At 39.7% G+C, this 23,015-nt stretch overlaps 1 protein-coding gene across 1 annotated transcript; it reads left to right on the forward strand.

Moving 5' to 3' along the window:
• Window positions 1-999: 999 nt before the first annotated feature.
• On the forward strand, window positions 1,000-13,952 carry LOC308282371 (tuberin-like; the record flags this gene model as incomplete). The annotated part of the gene is made up of 8 exons (XM_080722717.1): window positions 1,000-1,010; window positions 1,910-2,036; window positions 3,822-4,008; window positions 5,828-5,967; window positions 6,065-6,143; window positions 11,761-11,852; window positions 12,305-12,371; window positions 13,897-13,952. The coding sequence occupies 8 exons, from the start codon at window positions 1,000-1,002 to the stop codon at window positions 13,950-13,952; spliced, it is 759 nt and encodes a 252-aa protein (XP_080578843.1).
• Window positions 13,953-23,015: the final 9,063 nt, after the last annotated feature.

Here is a 23,015-nt window from a genome sequence, read left to right on the forward strand (position 1 = left end):
GATGACTGGAGTGTAGGAGACAATGTCCTTCATCTTGTCCCAGACTCTGAACATCAGGTTCTTCAGGTGTTTGGCCTCATCTATCAGCGCTCCTCCTGAAAGCGGCGGTGGGTCCTGCAGGGTGAGCTGGACTCCCTCCATCGTGGTCTTGTAGTTCTGCAGGAATGAGACGTGGTCGTGGGCTCTCAGCTGGTCCTCAGCAGCTTGGATTGCATTGGACAGGGTTTCCATTTCTCTGCTCAGACCCTCAATCCTCTCTTTCATCTCCTGACTCTTCTGAGCCTCTTCCTCCCGCAGAGCGGCGATCCTTGCCTCCTCTTCCTCCTGTAGGAACCGACGAAGATTCTGAAACTGTTCCTTAATCTGCGTCTCTGTGTACCTGGCCCGAACCTTGATGTGATTTTCTGTTTTGTCGTAATCTGTTTTAACTTCATCAAAGACCTTCAGTTTATTCTTCAAAGGCTCCAGTGATTCCTGGACCTTCTGTTTGTAACGTCCAGATGCTTCGTCCACGGGTAAGAACTTGTGTCCGGCGTGTTTCTCTGAATCGCGACACACAACACACACCGGCTGTTGGTCGTCCAGACAGAAGAGCTTGAGCTTCTCACCGTGTGCGGTGCAGAGGACCTCAGAGCTCACCGACGAGGCGCTCCGGCCTTTCTCCTCCAAGAGGTTCTCACACAGGTTCTTCAGAACAAAGTTTGTAGGAGGAAGGTCTTTGGAGGATCTTCTCTGACAAAGAGGACATTGTTTTGTTGGTCTTTCCGTCCACCATTCCTGCAGACAGTCTTTGCAGAAGCTGTGGCCACAGGACAGCCCAACGGGATGTTTAAAGATCTCATGACACACAGGGCAGCTCAGCTCCTCTTCCTGACCAGTCAAACGGGAAGCCATTTTGTCTGCCGATCACACACCTGACCTGGAATGTTCTGAGGCTGTTACATCCAGAGGAATACTAGAAGACCAAACAACAAAGATAACATATGTTTAAGGAGTATCATGACTCATGAGTAGGCTCATTAAATTATGAATACAAATGATAAATGGCACATTCTTATAGCTTTTTTCCAAGGCGCTTTACAATGTGCATTGGCGCGCGCACGCGCGCGCGCACGCACACACACACACACACACACACACACACACACACACACACACACACACACACACACACACACACACACACACACACACACACACACACACACACTAATCTGCTCCTCAGTCACAGTCACACACTTGTTCAAGAACACAAATAGTAGTAATACTAATAAAGTTTGTAGAACTATTAGGCTATTGATCGTTCTGTTTTTTTTAATAAAGTAGCAGATAACTCACCTGTCTGTCGGTCTGCCAGGATGTTCAAATAATTCGTCTGTCTATTAATTTATCTATTTATTGATTGATTGATATTTGCGTCTCGGTTAGTTTATCGTGTCGTGTCTCAAGCTGACTGACAAGTGAATCTCAGTCTGAGAAAATGGCTGTGTGATACAAGGAAATTAACTTTGACTCATTTTCTTCTGATAAGAGGAATTATGGCACACACATGCACACACACACCTCACCAACCATGTTGACAAACAGGTTGTGGATGTGACATCACACCTTTAATCACGCCTGTTAATACCTCTCCAGGAGAGGGGGGGGGGTATCTCTGGGATTTCTCGAACTAGAATGACAGAGAGAGAGAGAGAGATTTTTTTTTTTTACTTTTAAAAATCTCTTTTTTATTTAAACACCATTCAAAAACCAAACAACACTAATACATGTTTCATTTAAACAATTTGATCATATTTCAGAAAAAAACATTCAATTGATACGGAGGCTTCAGTCGATCATTTGATGCTGTCACCTCTAGATTCCCTCTCTGCACCGAGTCCTCCTCCACATCCATCCCCCTCTCCAGCGTCATCCTCCTGTCCAACAACCTCAGCATCTTTGCCCCCTGCAGCAGCAGGGCGCCCCCATGGCGCACCCCTCCTCCCCCCTTTCCCACTCGCCCCTTCACTAGCAGCAGTGGGCGGCCGTCCTGGGCATGATCTAACCAGATGATAACATTTCATGTTATCTGTAGTGGCATAAAGAGTGTAATCAAAGCCATCTGAAGTTAACTTAAACGTTATATTCATTCCCTGTGTCCTGTCATTCAAGATCATGTAAATCATTCTCCTGTGTGACACCACATGCTTCAATTCAGGCGATTTACACCCTGAAGCCAACCTTTTAACTGGTGACACAACTTTTCCAAACCTGGCCAGCTCTTTAACAGTAAGCCCATCACTTAAAAACAGAGGGAGGGATGTTTGTTTGACAGTAATACTTTTGTATGATAATGTCTGTCTGTCTGTCTGTCTGTCTGTCTGTCTGTCTGTCTGTCTGTCTGTCTGTCTGTCTGTCTGTCTGTCTGTCTGTCTGTCTGTCTGTCTGTCTGTCTGTCTCTCTCTCTCTAACACCACAACATACTGATCATACCAGACTCTAAAGCCAATGATTGCCTCATATGATGTTGACACACACACACACACACACACACACACACACACACACACACACACACACACACACACACACACACACACACACACACACACACACACACACACACACACACACACACACACACTTATGATAACATAGTGTGTGTCTGTGTGTGAGTTTTCATTGTGATATCGATATATATATTTAAGTTAATTCTTTCATTTTAATATAATATTATCAATAAAGTTTCTGTTTCTGTTTTTCTTTTTTTTTTCTGTTGCATTATCCTCACAACCCACAGGTTGTGAATTGCTGATCTAATGAATGGACAGACAAGGTCGTAGAAACCAGCCAGGGTCATTCCTGTCTGTGGCTTGTCATATCCAATCCAAATACTGATTAGAACTTCGTGAACCAATTCTGGGCATAGTTTATTTTTATGTTACTTATTTAAAGCTACCTTCTATAGAATAGAATTTTGATCTTCAGGCAGCAGTACCACTTGTCGTGTCAAACCAGACGGGTTATACATGTCTAAAAAGAAGAGCAGGGATTTAAAGTTATATTGTAATAACATACTCTACCATACAGATTGGAAAAGAAAAAATGTAGTCATAAACCTGTGTGTGCGCACAAGGACAGAAATATGCAGATGCAGATCTATGAAGTGTGCAGATTTATGGAGCTACAAGTTTGCCTGATTCTTGTTATAGAACAATCTCAGTCGATAAGGCTATACTTAAGGTTGAACACGCAAACACAGGAGAAGGAGTGCACAGGCCGCCCAGCTCGTTACCACGAAGCAAAATACCGTAGATTGATTAAGACCAACAGATCGACAGTATAGTCTTCTCGATTTGCCCTGTGGAAGGGGAAGTTGCACATGGCAATCATGACACATGACTTAAATATACAAAGAAATTACTGACATATTTGACAATGTTATACTTAAAAAAGAACATTGCTAGTGGAAATAGCCGATCTACAAGCTCACAATGCGTTGTGAGCCTGTAGATCTTCTATTCCCACTACTTTTTGAAAAGTTTGAGAAGCACTGACATATACAGTACACAGGGAAAAAAAAGAATACAAAATACAAAAGCTGTTTTTTACATGGTGAACAAGTGGTGACATCTTTCACTGTGGCAGAGATAAATTAAGTGGAGATATATTGCCTAGCCTCTCTACATAATCAGTTAAACACCTAGAGACTCAATTACACATACAGTACTGTATGTGTAATTGAGTAGGTGTTTTACTGATTATGTAGAGAGGCTAGGCAATACTGTATATGCTAGTATTATAAACCAGTAACTCATCTCCTGTCTCCAACCCCCCAGGTGAATAATGAGGTGTCCATCCTGTCCAACGAGTACGGATCCAACCGCTACGCTGCCTTCCTGACGGGCCTGGGCAAACTGATCCACCTGAAGGACTGTGACCCCAACCAGATCTTCCTGGGTGGGCTGGACCAGTACGGCGACGATGGAGAATTCACCTACTGCTGGCATGACGACATCATGCAAGGTCAGAATGCCCTGCGGGCTCAGCTCTCATTCTCGCTTTTGTCTGTCTATACCAGTGGTTCTTAACCTTTTCAGGCCGCGACCCCCAAAATAATCATATTGTAACTGGGGACCCACCACCCTGATGAGCTCTAAGAGTTGAGGCATTACATTTTGTATAACACAGTTCTATTGAGAAATTAGCAGATGTTGCGAGGCGTTGTGAGCATGTAGATCTGCTATTTTCACAATTTATAGCTCTAATATTTGACAATTTGGCCAATGTTTAATCTGTCATATTAGAGGTTTTAAAAAGTCCTTAAATTGTCACCTTAGAAATCTGCATGTACCCTCTATACACTTAAACGTTATGTTGGTTTGTTAACTGTTGAGTGAGATAACAATGTTGCACATTAACTTAATCATCTAGGGACCCCCCCAAAATAATTTGGTGACCCCCCTGTTGAGAACCACTGGTCTATACTAGGTCTGCTGTGGTGCGTGATCGTTCCAGGGTTGCACTGCTATTGTCTGATTATTATTGTGAGCTCTGACTCATGGACTCCTTGCTAATGGTTGCTTTTAACTCTTTGAGTGCCACCCCGTTCACCACTAGAGGGCGCCCAGTGGCCATAGAAAATCCCATAGAGATATGCTGGTATATGCAGAAGCCCTGCAGCCATGACTTGCCTGAACACTTTCCTTTGTGCATGTACAGGAAGAGGATGAAGTTAGCTTGAAGTTAGCTATTGGTTACCAAGCATTTTAGAAGCCTTATTTTCGTCAACTTAGCCATGATTAAACCTTGCACACCTCATGCATGGGAAAAAAACAGAGAAGAATGAGCTCTAAAAAATCCAATGCAATCCTGGATTGCATTGAAGTGGATTTGTGCAGTTTGTTCACAGCTTTCAAACAAAAAAATCCGATTGGAAATCCGTTCAGGCATTCTTGAGATAATCGCCATTATGTTTTACATGTTATGTAAACAAACATGGCTGCCCTGTATGTTAGATGGGGTTGTATGGGGGTGGAACATGCAAAATCGCGATTGAAATCATGTTCACTAGATTTGATGGGGTCCAAAAAATAAAAAATAAAAAATAAAAAAAATCAATTTTTTTTTTTTTTTTTTTTTTTAATATCCCGAACATGTTCGGGATAGGCACTCTGGTATGCGATAATATATCCCGAACATATTCGGGATAGGCACTCAAACAGTGGTTCTCATTTTTTTATTTATTTCAAGGATCCACAAAACTCTCAGAGTTACAGATCTGTACGGGTCCATTTGGAATACCCTCAAGCAACCCTGAGGGTCCCCGGACCCCACTTTGAGAACCATTGAGATAAACATTACATGCCTCTTCTGGGGTCGAACATTCAGCGACAACAATCTACAAGTTCGATCGTCTTTCGGAAAAGGAATTTGGAATAGATAGGGGGAAAGGAGCAGACCAAGTATAGAGCCCTGGGGGACCCCGTCACCCCGCTCAACTGTAGGGTTTAAGTGGTTAAACGATGGTGAAGCAGCACTTAAGTTTATTCTACATTTTCTTGTCACTCTGGATTTAACGTTAGTTGAATGGCCAAATGTTAACAACATGAACCCCAGCATGCCTTTTCTGAGGGAACATTCGCCAAAAATAGCTCAAAGTGTGTTTTAGACGAGAAAAAAACAAAAGACTAGTGTGTTTAAAGTGGTTAAATGTCAAATGATGTTTTGTGCCCGTGAATGCTTGAGCAGTTCAGAAACGGTGCTATGCATGACAGCATTTTGCATGTATATTATAGATGTGCACTATATGTCCTTATAATAATGTGTAGGTGTTTGTCTGCAGCTATTTTCCACATAGCTACTCTGATGCCAAACAGAGAGAGTGACAAAGGCTGCTGTAACAAGAAACAACACATTGGCAACGATTTCGTCATGGTGGTGTACAACGACTCGGGAGAAGAGTACAAACTAGGAACCATAAAGGTACACATGCACAATGAAAAGAATAATAATAAAAAAACTCCCAAGCACACTGTGTGCTCCTACTCTCTCCTGACATTTTTCATCTGTGTTCCACCAGGGTCAGTTTAACTTTGTGGAAGTCATCATCAAACCTCTGGACTATGAATGTAACCTAGTCACCCTGCAGTGCCGCAAAGGTGAGTGATCTGATGCAGTGGTTCCCAAACCTTTCTGGATCAGGCCCTCTTGAAAAACTGGAATGCATCCGCTTGCATTTTCATTATTTGAATGATCAATCAATCGATTGTATTTTCAAGCTTGGATCAATGGAACTAAGATAGTATATCGGTATAACAAGGAAAACTCAAACCATATATGACAAACACAATTTAACAGGACAGAACAGAGCAAAACACAACACAAGTTAACACAAACAACAAAACATAGCAAAACAAAGACGCACTACAGTTTAAAACATGTTATCAGGAATAAGCATTTCAAACATGTCACCATTTATACCAGTGTTGTAAAAAGACTAAGTAAATTTACTCAAGTGATGTACATAATTACAATTGTGAGGTACTTTTACTTAACTGTTGTATTTCCATTTCACCTTTTACTTTTACTCCACTAAATCTGAGAGGCAAATATTGTACTTTTACTCCACTGTAATTATTTGACAATTTTAGTTACTAGTTACTTTGTAGATTTTGATTATTGCAAAACATGCATTAACCACTTCGGGAGCGTGTCGCTATTTCTACAAGTCATCTTTTTTTCGACTACCAAACCTAACCCTAACCCTAACCTCCGTGGGGTTAGTAGCGATACCTGCCGACGCTCCGTCGAAATGATGTGCGTTGAAAAAAGCGAGATTTCCCCAACCACTTCAGCCCTATATATACTTCAGCTATTTGAACATAGATTATCTACAAGATCACAATGCATTGTACCTAGACAGCTTGTAGATCTGCTATTTTCAAAACCTTTTGTAAAGCTGTGAAATGTGACATTCTGCATAATGAGTACTTTTACTTTTGGTACATTTTGATGCCAATACTTTTGTACTTTTACTCAAGTAAATGTCCAATACCAGACTTTTACTTTTCAGGGCACGGTCACATCGCACCTTTTTACATTTTTATTTTATTTTTTTATATATTTATTTTGTTGACGAAAATATCATTCCACCATCGCTGTGTGAATGTGTGTCTGTATGTCTGTCTGTCTATAATACCAAAGCAATTCAAAACGGAATGAATCATTAATTAAATAATCACATTTAATTCAAAATAATTATTAATAACCTGTCATAAACCAATCCCTTCTGATTCCCATGGAGAGCTCCTAACCAATACCAGATCAATATATTCAGTAGTTTTGTATTGGAAGCAAGACGTTCTAACAGTGCTTTTCCAGAGTTACGCAGATCTTCCCTGGTAACATCTTAAGAGATTTATGATAATTACCAATGCATGGAAAGAGTGTGTCAGTGAAAGTGTGTGTGAAGCTGTGTATGTGTGTGTTAGAATCAGGATCAGAGAAGGACAGCTGTCCTTTGTCCCAGTCTAGCTGGACTCTGATCCTCCAGGCTTTCTGATTCACTGAGAGAACAGTCCTCTCCGTCTTACCAGGCTTTGATGAGGAGACTGCTGTGTATTTATCATTATAGAAGGATATATACCAGTATCCACTCCCTCTGAGTCTTCCCTTCCTCTGGTAAGACTCACCACACACACCTACTTGCCAGAATTTATTGTCTCCAAACTCTACATCCCAGCTGTGAGACCCTGAGTTAATGCCCTGAGAACCCAGGACTTGGAGCCTGTAGTCAAACCTCTCTGGGTTGTCAGGAAGCTGCTGACTCTCTACATATCTCACACTGGTCAGATCATCAGACAGCATGAGTTTTGGATGGGCAGTGTTGGGGTCCAGGATGACTGGAGTGTAGGAGACAATGTCCTTCATCTTGTCCCAGACTCTGAACATCAGGTTCTTCAGGTGTTTGGCCTCATCTATCAGCGCTCCTCCTGAAAGCGGCGGTGGGTCCTGCAGGGTGAGCTGGACTCCCTCCATCGTGGTCTTGTAGTTCTGCAGGAATGAGACGTGGTCGTGGGCTCTCAGCTGGTCCTCAGCAGCTTGGATTGCATTGGACAGGGTTTCCATTTCTCTGCTCAGACCCTCAATCCTCTCTTTCATCTCCTGACTCTTCTGAGCCTCTTCCTCCCGCAGAGCGGCGATCCTTGCCTCCTCTTCCTCCTGTAGGAACCGACGAAGATTCTGAAACTGTTCCTTAATCTGCGTCTCTGTGTACCTGGCCCGAACCTTGATGTGATTTTCTGTTTTGTCGTAATCTGTTTTAACTTCATCAAAGACCTTCAGTTTATTCTTCAAAGGCTCCAGTGATTCCTGGACCTTCTGTTTGTAACGTCCAGATGCTTCGTCCACGGGTAAGAACTTGTGTCCGGCGTGTTTCTCTGAATCGCGACACACAACACACACCGGCTGTTGGTCGTCCAGACAGAAGAGCTTGAGCTTCTCACCGTGTGCGGTGCAGAGGACCTCAGAGCTCACCGACGAGGCGCTCCGGCCTTTCTCCTCCAAGAGGTTCTCACACAGGTTCTTCAGAACAAAGTTTGTAGGAGGAAGGTCTTTGGAGGATCTTCTCTGACAAAGAGGACATTGTTTTGTTGGTCTTTCCGTCCACCATTCCTGCAGACAGTCTTTGCAGAAGCTGTGGCCACAGGACAGCCCAACGGGATGTTTAAAGATCTCATGACACACAGGGCAGCTCAGCTCCTCTTCCTGACCAGTCAAACGGGAAGCCATTTTGTCTGCCGATCACACACCTGACCTGGAATGTTCTGAGGCTGTTACATCCAGAGGAATACTAGAAGACCAAACAACAAAGATAACATATGTTTAAGGAGTATCATGACTCATGAGTAGGCTCATTAAATTATGAATACAAATGATAAATGGCACATTCTTATAGCTTTTTTCCAAGGCGCTTTACAATGTGCATTGGCGCGCGCACGCGCGCGCGCACGCACACACACACACACACACACACACACACACACACACACACACACACACACACACACACACACACACACACACACAAACTAATCTGCTCCTCAGTCACAGTTCAGTGTCTTGTTCAAGAACACAAATAGTAGTAATACTAATAAAGTTTGTAGAACTATTAGGCTATTGATCGTTCTGTTTTTTTTAATAAAGTAGCAGATAACTCACCTGTCTGTCGGTCTGCCAGGATGTTCAAATAATTCGTCTGTCTATTAATTTATCTATTTATTGATTGATTGATATTTGCGTCTCGGTTAGTTTATCGTGTCGTGTCTCAAGCTGACTGACAAGTGAATCTCAGTCTGAGAAAATGGCTGTGTGATACAAGGAAATTAACTTTGACTCATTTTCTTCTGATAAGAGGAATTATGGCACACACATGCACACACACACCTCACCAACCATGTTGACAAACAGGTTGTGGATGTGACATCACACCTTTAATCACGCCTGTTAATACCTCTCCAGGAGAGGGGGGGGGGGGTATCTCTGGGATTTCTCGAACTAGAATGACAGAGAGAGAGAGAGAGATTTTTTTTTTTTACTTTTAAAAATCTCTTTTTTATTTAAACACCATTCAAAAACCAAACAACACTAATACATGTTTCATTTAAACAATTTGATCATATTTCAGAAAAAAACATTCAATTGATACGGAGGCTTCAGTCGATCATTTGATGCTGTCACCTCTAGATTCCCTCTCTGCACCGAGTCCTCCTCCACATCCATCCCCCTCTCCAGCGTCATCCTCCTGTCCAACAACCTCAGCATCTTTGCCCCCTGCAGCAGCAGGGCGCCCCCATGGCGCACCCCTCCTCCCCCCTTTCCCACTCGCCCCTTCACTAGCAGCAGTGGGCGGCCGTCCTGGGCATGATCTAACCAGATGATAACATTTCATGTTATCTGTAGTGGCATAAAGAGTGTAATCAAAGCCATCTGAAGTTAACTTAAACGTTATATTCATTCCCTGTGTCCTGTCATTCAAGATCATGTAAATCATTCTCCTGTGTGACACCACATGCTTCAATTAAGGCGATTTACACCCTGAAGCCAACCTTTTAACTGGTGACACAACTTTTCCAAACCTGGCCAGCTCTTTAACAGTAAGCCCATCACTTAAAAACAGAAGGAGGGATGTTTGTTTGACAGTAATACTTTTGTATGATAATGTATGTCTGTCTGTCTGTCTGTCTGTCTGTCTGTCTGTCTGTCTGTCTGTCTGTCTGTCTGTCTGTCTGTCTGTCTGTCTGTCTGTCTGTCTGTCTGTCTGTCTGTCTGTCTGTCTGTCTGTCTGTCTGTCTGTCTGTCTGTCTGTCTCTCTCTCTCTCTCTCTCTCTCTCTCTCTATCTCTCTCTCTAACACCACAACATACTGATCATACCAGACTCTGAAGCCAATGATTGCCTCATATGATGTTGACACACACACACACACACACACACACACACACACACACACACACACACACACACACACACACACACACACACACACACACACACACACACACACACACACACACACTCTTATGATAACATAGTGTGTGTCTGTGAGTTTTCATTGTGATATCGATATATATATTTAAGTTAATTCTTTCATTTTAATATTATATTATCAATAAAGTTTCTGTTTCTCTTTTTTTTTTCCTGTTGCATTATCCTCACAACCCACAGGTTGTGAATTGCTGATCTAATGAATGGACAGACAAGGTGATAGAAACCAGCCAGGGTCATTCCTGTCTCTGGCTTGTCATATCCAATCCAAATAATGATTAAAACTTCGTCAGCCAAGTCTGGGCATAGTTTATTTTTATGTTACTTATTTAAAGCTACCCTCTATAGAATAGAATTTTGATCTTCAGGCAGCAGTACCACTTGTCGTGTCAAACCAGACGGGTTATAAATGTCTAAAAAGAAGAGCAGGGATTTAAAGTTATATTGTAATAAAAAACTGCAGTCATAAAAGTGTGTGTACGGACAAGGACAGAAATATGCAGATGCAGATCTTTGAAGTGTGCAGATTTATAGAGCTGCGCATTTGCCTGGTTCTTGTTATAGAACAATCTCAGTCGTTGTGGATAAGGCTATAAGGTTGAACAGGCAAACACAGGAGAAGGAGTGCACAGCAAGAAGAAGGCCCAGCTCGTTACCACGATGCAAAATAGATTGATTAAGACCAACGGGTAGACAGTATAGTCTTCTCAGTGTGCCCTGAGGAATGGCAAACCCCACCCCTGAGAATGCTCCACCACTCAGTAATCAATGAGGAGAATGCCAAAGAAGGGCAGTTTCTGTCTCTGCCTTTCCAAAAGCCTGCGTAAACCAGTTGTTATTCGTGCAGGGTCAGGGAAGCCTTTAATTTATCACATTCACTTGCACCTCGTCTTGAGTGAAGACTTTGTGTGAAACTATTCTGAAACTCCCTTTTCAGCTGTGATATTTGATCCTTGCACCTGATGTTGTAATTATTCCCATTAGCGGCATGATGCGCTGACAGCAAAGAGGGGAAATATGCTGGGTTACTCCGGAAGAATTGCATCTGCACTGTGCCTAATTTAATTTGAAAGGGGGTTTGGGGGTGCCATACCTTTGGTTGTCTGGTTTGCAGGCAGTGAGTGGAGGGAGTGAAGAAGGGAGGAGACATGTGAACAATGTTGGCTGGTTGAAGACCACACATTCTGGGAGGCTTGTGTTGCTTAGTTCTGTCTTTTTCTCTCTTTCTCAGATTTGGAGGGGTTAGTCGACACCTCTGTGGCAAAGATTGTTTCAGACCGCAACCTTCCCCTGTTGGTCAGGCAGATGGCCCTGCATGCAAATGTAAGTGGAACCGCATTCCTTATTGTGCTTGCTCATGCATTTAAAGCTTTGAAAATTCATTTTGTGAGAGCGAAGGTTTCCTTTTGTGATTATGCAAATGTAAGAGGCCATCTTATCTCTCAAACATAATCATTCATATCGTCACTGTCGGGCAGAAACCTTGTATCTCCCAGTTTCAAATTTGTGTTTGTTCACCAAGTAAAGCTTCATACAAGGCTGTCGCACAGAAGTAGTGAAAACAGCAGATCTATAAGCACACCACGCCTCGCGGTGCGAGGCATTGTGTGCTTGTAGATCTGCTATTTTCACTAGTTTAGTTCATTTTTAAAATTATAAATACAAAACGAACTCTTTTGTACATAAAACGTTTCCACCCGACAACGACGATATACACAAAAGAAACACACTCACGTATACACACATACTACTTTTCTCTCCCTCCCTCCCTCCAGATGGCTTCTTTAGTCCACCAGTACAGGGCCAACCCCTCTGATGCGTATGCCTCCAAGTGGCTCGCCAGTAGTCTACTAAGTCCATATGTTGTAGCGTTTTTGCCACCACTAGGGGGCGCTATTTTAATTAATGCATAATTAATTCGATGGATTAAAATATTTTAATTAATGAATAAATTAGAATAAATTAATTGAATAAAATTTTTTAAAATCTGCATATTTAATATAATCATAACTAATATTTTAAAGTGTTATGGTTCTATGTTTTTGGTTTATAAGTTTTTAAAAGTACTACAGTATGCAAGAATGGAGGAGAGGAGGAGAGGAGGAGAAGAGAGGAGAAGAGAGGAAAGGGGGAAGGGGAGGGGGGGGGGGGGGGTGATCATGAATGGGGAAATAACAGCCCCTCAAGGATGTCGCAAAAATCGGTTGACTGTGTGTGTGTGTGTGTGTGTGTGTGTGTGTGTGTGTGTGTGTGTGTGTGCGTGTGTGTGTGTGTGCGTATGTCTGCAACATTGCAACAACTATTTTTCGTTCTAATCAATACCTCCATTATTAAAAAATAGCCAATCTACAAACTCACAACATTACACTGCAATATCATATTATGCATTGTGTATCTGATATTTTAGGCATCAGTTCTACAGTGTTAACAACTTTATAGTAACTCTGAGGATATTATCTGACATTAAGCAATAAGCATATTTAACCACATGAACCCTTCTAGGCAAAAGCTTTATTGCTTATAATGTGTATGATTTGACACATTCACGAGGGGATACGGTCAGAAATGGTACTGCAGCTCAATAGTTTTATTAACTGTTTAATTTGTGTGCATGTCTAATAATGATGACATAGAGAAGAGAGAGAGAGAGAGAGAGAGAGAGAGAGAGGAAAGGGGGAAAGGGTGGGGGGGAATGTGTGATGCAAACTGTGTCTGTGTGTGTGATAGCCCCAATAGAAGCAGCAGATGGTCTTAGGCTTATCTAATTTTAAAACTGTCCCCTGCCTCAAATCGTAACTTTGCTTTACTAGTGACATTGCATGACATGGTTGGGGCAATGGTATATTGTAAGTTGTATGTGTAATAGTTATTGTACAACTTCTAGGTCATCTGTGTCTGTCCATCTGTTTGCTGTTTGACCGCACAGACATCAGTGTATTTTGGAGTCATGTCAATGGCTCTTTTTCATATATTTAACCACTTGAGCCATCATTACCTAATAAATTGGTATTATAATATGTACTCGGTCTGCTATTTTGTCCCCCTACACCAAACCTCTTTGCGAAAATAGCCAATCTGCAAGCTCACAACGTCTCGCAGTGCGAAACATTGTATGCATGTAGATCTGCTATTTTTGTGTACAGTTCTACAGTGTTAATATAAAATGATTGGAAGCTTTTGAGGACCCCCTTTACTAACTCTGAAGCCCTTAGTTGATATTAAACCTACATTATAATTTAGTTTCATCTACACCTGTGATTTCAAAACCCTTCCACCCATGCATAGTCATATTGGGTACTGTATGACAGGGTGCACAAATATATTTCCTTATCAAGGTATCTAATTACCCTTATCTGACCCCCCACAGATGACACCAAGAGGGTACTCTATATCTTTATCTCTGATCATACTAGCAGTAGCTGATCTGTCATTTGAAAGTGTTACACGACAATCAGTCATTCGATAAAAACAATGTGTTTATACAAAAGATATTTAACCCTTAAGTTCTGTTCAGATTCACTACACCTTCGTTCTGTTCGGGTCATTTTGACCCGGTGGATATTTGGTTTAAAAAAAAACAACACTAATATAAATTTTAACTTAACAAATCATCATGATACATTGACTTTGACTCAATACCAAACAATTCATATGATATATTTGGTAAATGTTTGCATTTCTGCTTTGCTTTATCACATTAAACACTGAAAGAGCTAGGCGTTTTTACTGATTTAGCTGAAATCCATGTAAAAAAAACGACTTCATTTAATACTGGGCAATATTGCTCATGCTTATAGGAAGGGGGGAGGGTTCGGAATGGGGGGGTGTTAGAAGTGGGGGTGACTGTGTGTCTGTGTTTTGGCATAATACTGTGTATTTCTGTGCTTCCGGGTCAAAATGACCCGAACAGCACTTAAGGTTCAAAAAATATGAGGGGGGTGTAGCATGGGTGTAGTGCAAAAAAAATTTTTTTACATGTTCATCTCAGAAGAATCTTTAAGGCCAGTGAGTTTCAGGTGGAAACATTTTTAACTTCTACCTTTTTTTTCCAAATGAAAATGTAAAACGGGTCAAAATGACCCGAACAGCACTTAAGGGTTATAAGGGTAAAAATAAATTAAATCAGGTGTAAAGTAGGTGAAATAACTACATGTTGTACCAAGGGCCCCCCTCTCTGGCTAGTTAATCCTAAACTTCCTCATTTTTCACAAGTTTTCTTATCTACACAGCCCAGATGATATCAAGTAGGCTACTCTACTGACTGTATCTCTTATCACACTAACATTAGGTAGCCTGTTATTTGAAAGCTTCTCGTAACTAATCAGCCATTCGATAAAACATAATGTGATCATAGACCATACCATGGTTTTATAGGGTAAAAAAAAAAAATCAACGTTTAAGTAAATGATATAACTACATATGTTTGCTAAGGGTCCCAACTGTGCTTAGTTAATCCATTTCTTCTATACAAAGTTCCTCATTCTTCAACCACCAAGTTTTTTCTTATCTAATTTTCATCACAGATACTAGGAAAGAGCTTTTAATATAATCACTAACAGAGTTCTGAGGTATTGTTCTTCAACCCATTCTGTACGGACATGGGAGGTTTTTCGGGGTTTTTACTGACACTAGAAAACAAAATCATTGCATTTTGGAATTTGCCTATTTCTTGAACATAATTCAAGTGACAGATACACAAACAAGCAGGGAGTTTGTGATTTTTAGCACCAACATGTAGATCTGCTATTTTATATGTTTAGGCATTTGTTAATATAAAAATGATTGGAAGATATTGATTACCCTCTGTTGTAACTCTATTTGATATTAAAACTACAGATAGTTTCATCTGCATCTATAATTCAAACCCTACCCACCTCAAACTCTGACATAGTGGTCAGTAGTGGTACTACACATGACAATGTCCTAATGTTACAAAGATGACATGTTAGCAGGGGTGGATTTGGTATTGTCATAGGAACATGTGTGGTCACTTATGGCCACTAGTGGTACTACATCGATAGAATAATAACTATTTCTCATTAACATTACATAAATGAGAGAGGAATCCAGCTTGTAGATAAGCTATTTTCACTAGTTTGACTAACTATACTACTTATAGTTGTATTGTGGAGGTCTAATCTGTGTTCTCAAGACACTAGATTATTCAAACTATTTACCTCAACATGACCAAAGTGTTGCATAGTAATACATTTAACTTAGATATGCTGTCAACCAAACCGGGTTGTCCCAGTCATGTATATATTAGGTGTTTTGCACTGAATGCACTGATATTGGACAGAACTGACAATACACATGACAATGTCCTAATATTAGAAAGAATTATAGAGTGTCAGCTTGTAGATCTGCTATTTTCACATTTGTTTTTTCTTTGTTGCACAGACGTGCATAGACCCAGGGGGAAGGGTGCTTATCTTTAGAGTCCATACACCTGATTGCAGTAAAAACAGTTTAAAGACTATGACACACTAATGCAACTCCTTCGTGTCACCCCATCTTACATTTGCTTGTAGCTTGTAGATTTTGTTATTATGAGTACCAGCTTGTAGATGAGCCATTTTGAACCCATAGGCTAACAGCTTGCAGATGTGTTATTTTGGGGTAATACCTTGACTACCTATTATTTTCACTGGGATGTGATGTACGTGGGGTTGTCCCTGTTGAATAATAAATTGGAATATGGTGTGATTTAAGGGTTAGGGTTAGGGGGATTATTTGTATGGCCACTAGTGGTACTACACCGCTAGAATAATAACTCTATTTCTCATTAACATTACATAAATGAGAGAGGAATACAGCTTGTAGATCAGCTATTTTCACTTTTTTTTTTTTTTCATTGTAAGAACATGGGTGGTCACTAGTGTCCACTAGTGGTACTGCAGCTGATGTAAAACAATTGTATTGTTTGTTTGTGTTTATTTTTTAGCTATTCATGGTCATCTCAGAGAGATGAAAAATAACCTTATACTTAGCATTGTAGCTACTTGAACCCTATCTAAGCAAAAACGGCCTATCTACAAAGGTTATCTAAAATACAATGGAGGGGCATTACATGAACAGTTTAACATTTTTAAAGTTTTGTGCCATTTGTCCAATACGCTGAAAACATGTATTAGTAGTAGTATATTATGGGGTTCAAATACTAGGTATTCCTTAAAATATTAAAACTAAATATTGTGTTTAACCTAAAGATTTATCTTTACATACAGCACCTTTACATATAGAATTCCAGGTATGCTTATGCAATGGGAAATTCAAATCCGTCATATGAAACTATGGATCACTAAGTTGACAGATGTATGTGAGATAGCGATATCTGTTGGGGGTGAATCACTAACAACAGCATGTGTATTTCTTGTAATTGATGGAATAGGGAGATCATATATTATTATTATTTTTTGACAAACTAAATTGAAATGCCAATATATTTACCTTACAACCCTATTATTTTATCCTGGTACTTCCATCCTATCCGGTAGATATTCACTAAACGTGTAAGCCTTAGAAATGCCTTAATGGACTTAGTATTTTTAAAGCAAATAATTGTTTCACTCATACAATAGTTTATATTATTTAGAAATAATTGCTTTGACAGTAGCTGGGAAAATAGTGACATCTAGTGGATATGGTAAGTTTTTTCTACCCTGAACTTTGCAGCCTGAATGACTGATGAGGGGAAATACTGCCCTCTGGAGGATGTAGGGGAAATACCACCCCCTGGAGGATGGCGTGTATGTGTCTCCCGTAGGAAGTGAGGCCGATCGCCCCCCGCTACCCCCGCCTCCCCGTTCTTTGCTCCCAGACCACGCCCCCGACCGTCGCGATTGGCCGGCTGTACTCTGCTGTACTTCCTGGCCATGTCGGCCATGTCCTGTTACTGTTGTTGTCGCGTCGCACTAGTGCTGTCACGCGTAGAAGGATGTTTGAGAGAGATGAGATTCAATTTATTGTCAGTGTACAGTACAAGTACAGTACAGTACAGCGAAAAGTATTTTCACATCTCATACGTGGAGACGTTTGAATACGCGGAGACGTTTGGACTTTTGGAAAAATGAAAATGCGCGTGATTTACAACGCTGCCGACCGACCGATGACAATATTGTTGTTGGACCGTCGCTAAATACCATCTAATGATGTAAAGTTCGATTACTGTACCACATGAATAGCGTGGCATTACTGCCCACAGAAAAGCAGTGTGACTGCAGGTTTGGGAAGAGAGGGAGAGGGGGAAAAACGTCTGGAGACTGATGCTTTAGTCTAAAGTAGCCAGCGTGGAATCAGACTATTTTGAGTTCATTTTATTATTGTTATTGTTATTATTATTATGTTTGGGAAGAGAGGGGGGGGGGGAGTAGCCAGCGTGGAATCAGGCTATTTTGAGTTATTTTGTTATTATTATCATTATTATGAAGGACTAATATAGAGTACAGCCGGCCAATCGCGACGGTCGGGGGCGTGGTCTGGGAGCAAAGAACGGGGAGGCGGGGGTAGCGGGGGGCGATCGGCCTCACTTCCTACGGGAGACACATACACGCTGGAGGATGCAGGGGGAATACCAAATCAAACTGTACATACATATAATGAACTCGAATGTATGACACCATCCACTCACTCATCACTAAGAATTTCAACTAACACAAAACAGACAAAACTAAATATTACTGCACAAACATCTCTAAGAAAATTTAAACTAATACAAAACAGACAAAAATAACGCTACTAAGAAATTTAAACTAACACAAAAACAGACAAAAACATCACAAGTCATCTAGATTACCGTAGGTTCCGCAACTATCACTATTGCAGAGTCAGTAGCTTAGGTTACACATAGTGCTAAGGGTATTGTTAATCTTTGAATTTGTAGATAAAACATATTTCTAGTGTTAGTGGTTAGATCATACATAATCTCTGAATCTCTCTCTCCAACACAATTTCACTCATAATTTCTTTTTTTTTTCTTTTTTTTTTTCTCTTCTCTCTAAGCATAACAACTAGTAAACATAACTAATATGGTAGTTGCTCAGTACACCGTATCACTCATACAATAACTTATATTATTAAGAAATAATGCTCTGACAGCTAGTTGGGAAAATAGTGACACCTAGTGGATATGACAAGTTTCTGAGTACCCTGAACTCAGCCGTATGAATGACTGATGAGGGAAATACTGCCCCTGGAGGATCTAGGGGAAATACCATGCATACTCATATTTAGGGAATTGAATCCTTTTAGCGATAAGCTACAGATACAGATAACTAGAAAAACTAGCAGATCTATAGTCCCATCGAATATCAATACAATTAACATACAATGCTTTCCCCCTTCATCCCTATCCCACTGGTCATGTGTAACATAGTTGTTCTTTTCCTGGGGTGAGACACTAGCTAGATTTGTCTACACAAATCATACTCAGTAAATCAATTTGGTAGACATACTGGTTTGCCCCCAACACAATTATCTTACACTTTATATTCTGACACTCTGGTCTACTCGTTACACGATGTGTCACTACTCTGCATAGCATAACACTATTCATCTGTACAAACCATGCACTTCCTCATTCAACACTAAAACGCACAAAACATAAAATATAGCCACCTAACAGAAAGTATTACAAAAAATAACCTCACAAAGAATGTTCAACTAGCAACATAACAAAAATATTTAAAAAAAAATAACACCACTAAGAAATTGAGACTAGAAACTAGAAAACATGGAGGATTATTTTCTCTCTCTAAGCCATAACAACTAGTACACATAACTAATACGGTAGTGCTCACTACACCATTTCATCAAAATCGGTAACTTATGTGACTTCAAAGTTTCGTGAAAAAGTGACTATGCATGTACCGTATGTGTAATATGCAATATTCATTGATTCATTAAAAACTATTTATTTTTCAAACATAAAAACTATTTTAAATTGTTTTTTTTTGTGTATACCATATATTTTAGTAGTAGTAGAGTACAGTAGTAGAGTACAGTAGTTGGTAGTTGTGTGTAATTAAATACCAGGGGTCTAGGACTCTAGGTGAAAGCTAGAATTTTCAATTAGCTGTGCATCTTTTGAGTTATGCTAGAAATCAAATTTTCAAATATCAACCACTCATGATACCATCACACTGTTTAACAAAACCATTTGTTTTGAAAAAGTACATCTAGTCAATAAAAGCTGTTACTGTTAGGGTAAGAAATTTGGTTGCCAAGAAAGGATAAAGAAAAATAACCTCATGTTTTAACCACGTGTTCTTTTTTATTATTATTTTTCTTTCCCAAAGTTTACATTTGATTTCATACTAGGACCTATGCAGGATACCCATCTGTAACAGTGTGGGCTATATGTATTGGTGAAATATTCACACACAAAAACATTACTAGTCATATTAGGCACATGTAATTATTCACATGGATAATTTAATAATTGAATATGAACACCATAGCTATTGAAAATGGTGTAAAATACATGTATATAATTTTGGTTGCATTAGAATCGAGCTAAACTGCCTCTCTAGTGAAACAAAAACTAATTTCAAAGCTATTACAGTAAAACCTCCATTTAATTGAACAAAAATACTACCAATACAGTATTCAATTCAGTATATCAGTATATTTTTATTTTGACAAGAAAAACATAAACAAGTATTTACAAGGATAATCATAGTCAATACAACTGACAAAACATTACTATATGTCAAATGACACAGTGGTAACAAAATATATACACAGAGTTCATTAAATAATTGAACATGATCACCAGTAAAATATACATTATATTCTTCTAAGTAAAATGTACATTATTGAGAAATAATGTTCAGTACTTGGTTCTACAGATGGTGTGTTACTCCAAAACAAAAACAAAAAAGTATTTACAAGGATAATCATAGTCAATACAACTGACAAAACATTACTATATGTCAAATGACACAGTGGTAACAAAATATATACACAGAGTTCATTAAATAATTGAACATGATCACCAGTAAAATATACATTATATTCTTCTAAGTAAAATGTACATTATTGAGAAATAATGTTCAGTACTTGGTTCTACAGATGGTGTGTTACTCCAAAACAAACAAAAAAAAACAAAAAAGTATTTACAAGGATAATCATAGTCAATACAACTGACAAAACATTACTATATGGTAAATGGTACAGAGGTAATAAAATATACACAGAGTTCATTAAATAATTGAATATGAACATGAACAGCATAGCTAATGAAAATGATGTACAAATATATACATAACAAATCGAAAATATAATTTATTCACAGTAACAATAAATCAATTATTAAGGTGTTTATACTTTATCTAATAATTCTTTAGTTCAACAGCTGGAGAGTTCCTCCATAATGTAACAAGTTCACTCAGAACAGAACCCGTTTTCTTGTCTTTACCCAATACCAGATTGGCATTAACAATCGCTCTGATATATCCTGGAATATCTTTAACACCCTTCAATTCATGTAGAAAAGTTTCACACACTCCATGCACTCTGGATGTTGTTGTAATAATACCACGAGCTTCCAACACATGCATAACACATGGTATGAATCGGCGAGTCCATAGTCTTTTCATTAATTCTTCAAAATGAATGAAAAAATATCTTGATGGATGGGATAGACACTGTTCACAACCGTCACAATCCTCTTTCCATAGATCAGTTAGTATAGCATCCACTAGCATTGCTACGCATACTTTTATAATACGCAGAAAGCGTGAACCAAGTAAAGTTGCAGGTTGATCCAGATCCAGTGGTGATGTCACTGGGAGGGCCATGAAACCGTTGGTGATGAGGAGAAAAGAAGAATTTGTTTCCAACTTATGAATATCCATGAAAATATGAATATAACACACATTATATGTGCAAAACTATTCTCTCAAACTAGTTTCTCAAATAATTACCAGCGTCAGAGCTTGCAGCATCAGGTGGGGTGTTAGTACAACATGTAACAAATCCATTTAGCAATTCATCTTTCTTCATGTATCCACCAAGCACATTATCAACATTCATGTCATTATCGATTCTTTCCATGATATCATTCACATTCCTCCAGTCATATAGAATAGCTTCACATATCCCTTGCACTCTGGACGGTGTGATGACAATTCCTTGAGTTTCCAACACCTGCATAACACATGGTATGAATCGGCGAGTCCATAGTTTTTCCATTAACTTTTTAAAATGAGTGAATGTGTAATATTTTGGAATGGGGTATAGGCATCGATGTTCGGTTTGACTGGGATGATCTATTTGACATCCCTCGCAGTCATCTTTCCACTGGTTATTTATAACCACACTCATTAACTTGGCGATGCATATTTTTATAATGTCCAAATGCATTATATTGCCCAGTCCATCAGGTTGGTCCATGGTCAGAGTTGAATTCATTGGAGAGGATGCTGAAAGCCATGGTGTGATGGAGAGTAGTCCAGGGTAATTCACAGGTGAAGACGGTGGAGCATTGAGACTTAAGTCTAGAGGAGAGTCAAAAAATATTGGTGATGGTGGAGGTAAAGGACCAAATTCTACAGTTTCCTCAGGAAGAGTAGTGGTAGCGTCATGCTTGTCATTGTCAACTTCTTCTCTTCTTTCAGTAGATTCCTCCATGGTTACTGGTGAAGAGCACTGTACGCAGAATACCCCTATATAGTGTATGGGGAATAGGCGTGGTTGGAAGGGAAGGGTGGAACAGTAAGGTGGGCGTGTGACCCTAACTAGTTAGCTAATTAGGTCAGCCCATGTTAATCCAACAATAAAAACCTAGATGGCCTAATTGATTGAAATCAAAAGATCATTTCTTTTTCTTCTTTGTTTCTGGCATCATGTTGTTTTCATTTGATTTGACTGTAAGCACATGTTTCCTTTTTAGCTTGTGTTCTACAGGATCACTAGAATTGTCCCAGGGCAATGTCTTTAGAGCAGGAAACATTAATATTACACGTTTTGTATTCATAATATCCAGGAAAATAATGCATGTTGATTCACCCTTAGCCATAATAGCGTCCACAAGTTCAGTGGCGGGGTCTGAGGAGATACGATACCTATCCAGTGGTGTGATTAGTTTTCGATCATAGATAAGTGAAATAAGCTTGAAGAGATTGTCAATATCGGACATCAGGATGTTTTGAAGTGTTGTCTTGTTTTTTCTTATATTGTCTTGTGCTCTCCTGACTGTATCGCTGCAATCCATGTATCCGGGTTGTCCTTGATGTTGTACTGCATAAGGCAATGCCTTCAATTCAGGTCTAATTGCTATAACTTCATTATTTTGTAACATAGCTATGAACCCATGACAGAATTCTTCACCCTTACACATCATTTTGTCCAAAAGCTCAACAGCTGCTGTGTAGGTGGATTGTGTATCCATGAGCTTTGCGTAGCAGACATTGTCAATAAGCTTCGATTGTAAAGCAAAATTGATGAAAGATCGCACATCTGACATGATGATTTCTTGCAGTCGAG

This window comes from Nannobrachium achirus (genome assembly GCF_963921795.1).
Source record: "Nannobrachium achirus genome assembly, chromosome: 3".
NCBI classification, from domain to species: domain Eukaryota; kingdom Metazoa; phylum Chordata; class Actinopteri; order Myctophiformes; family Myctophidae; genus Nannobrachium; species Nannobrachium achirus.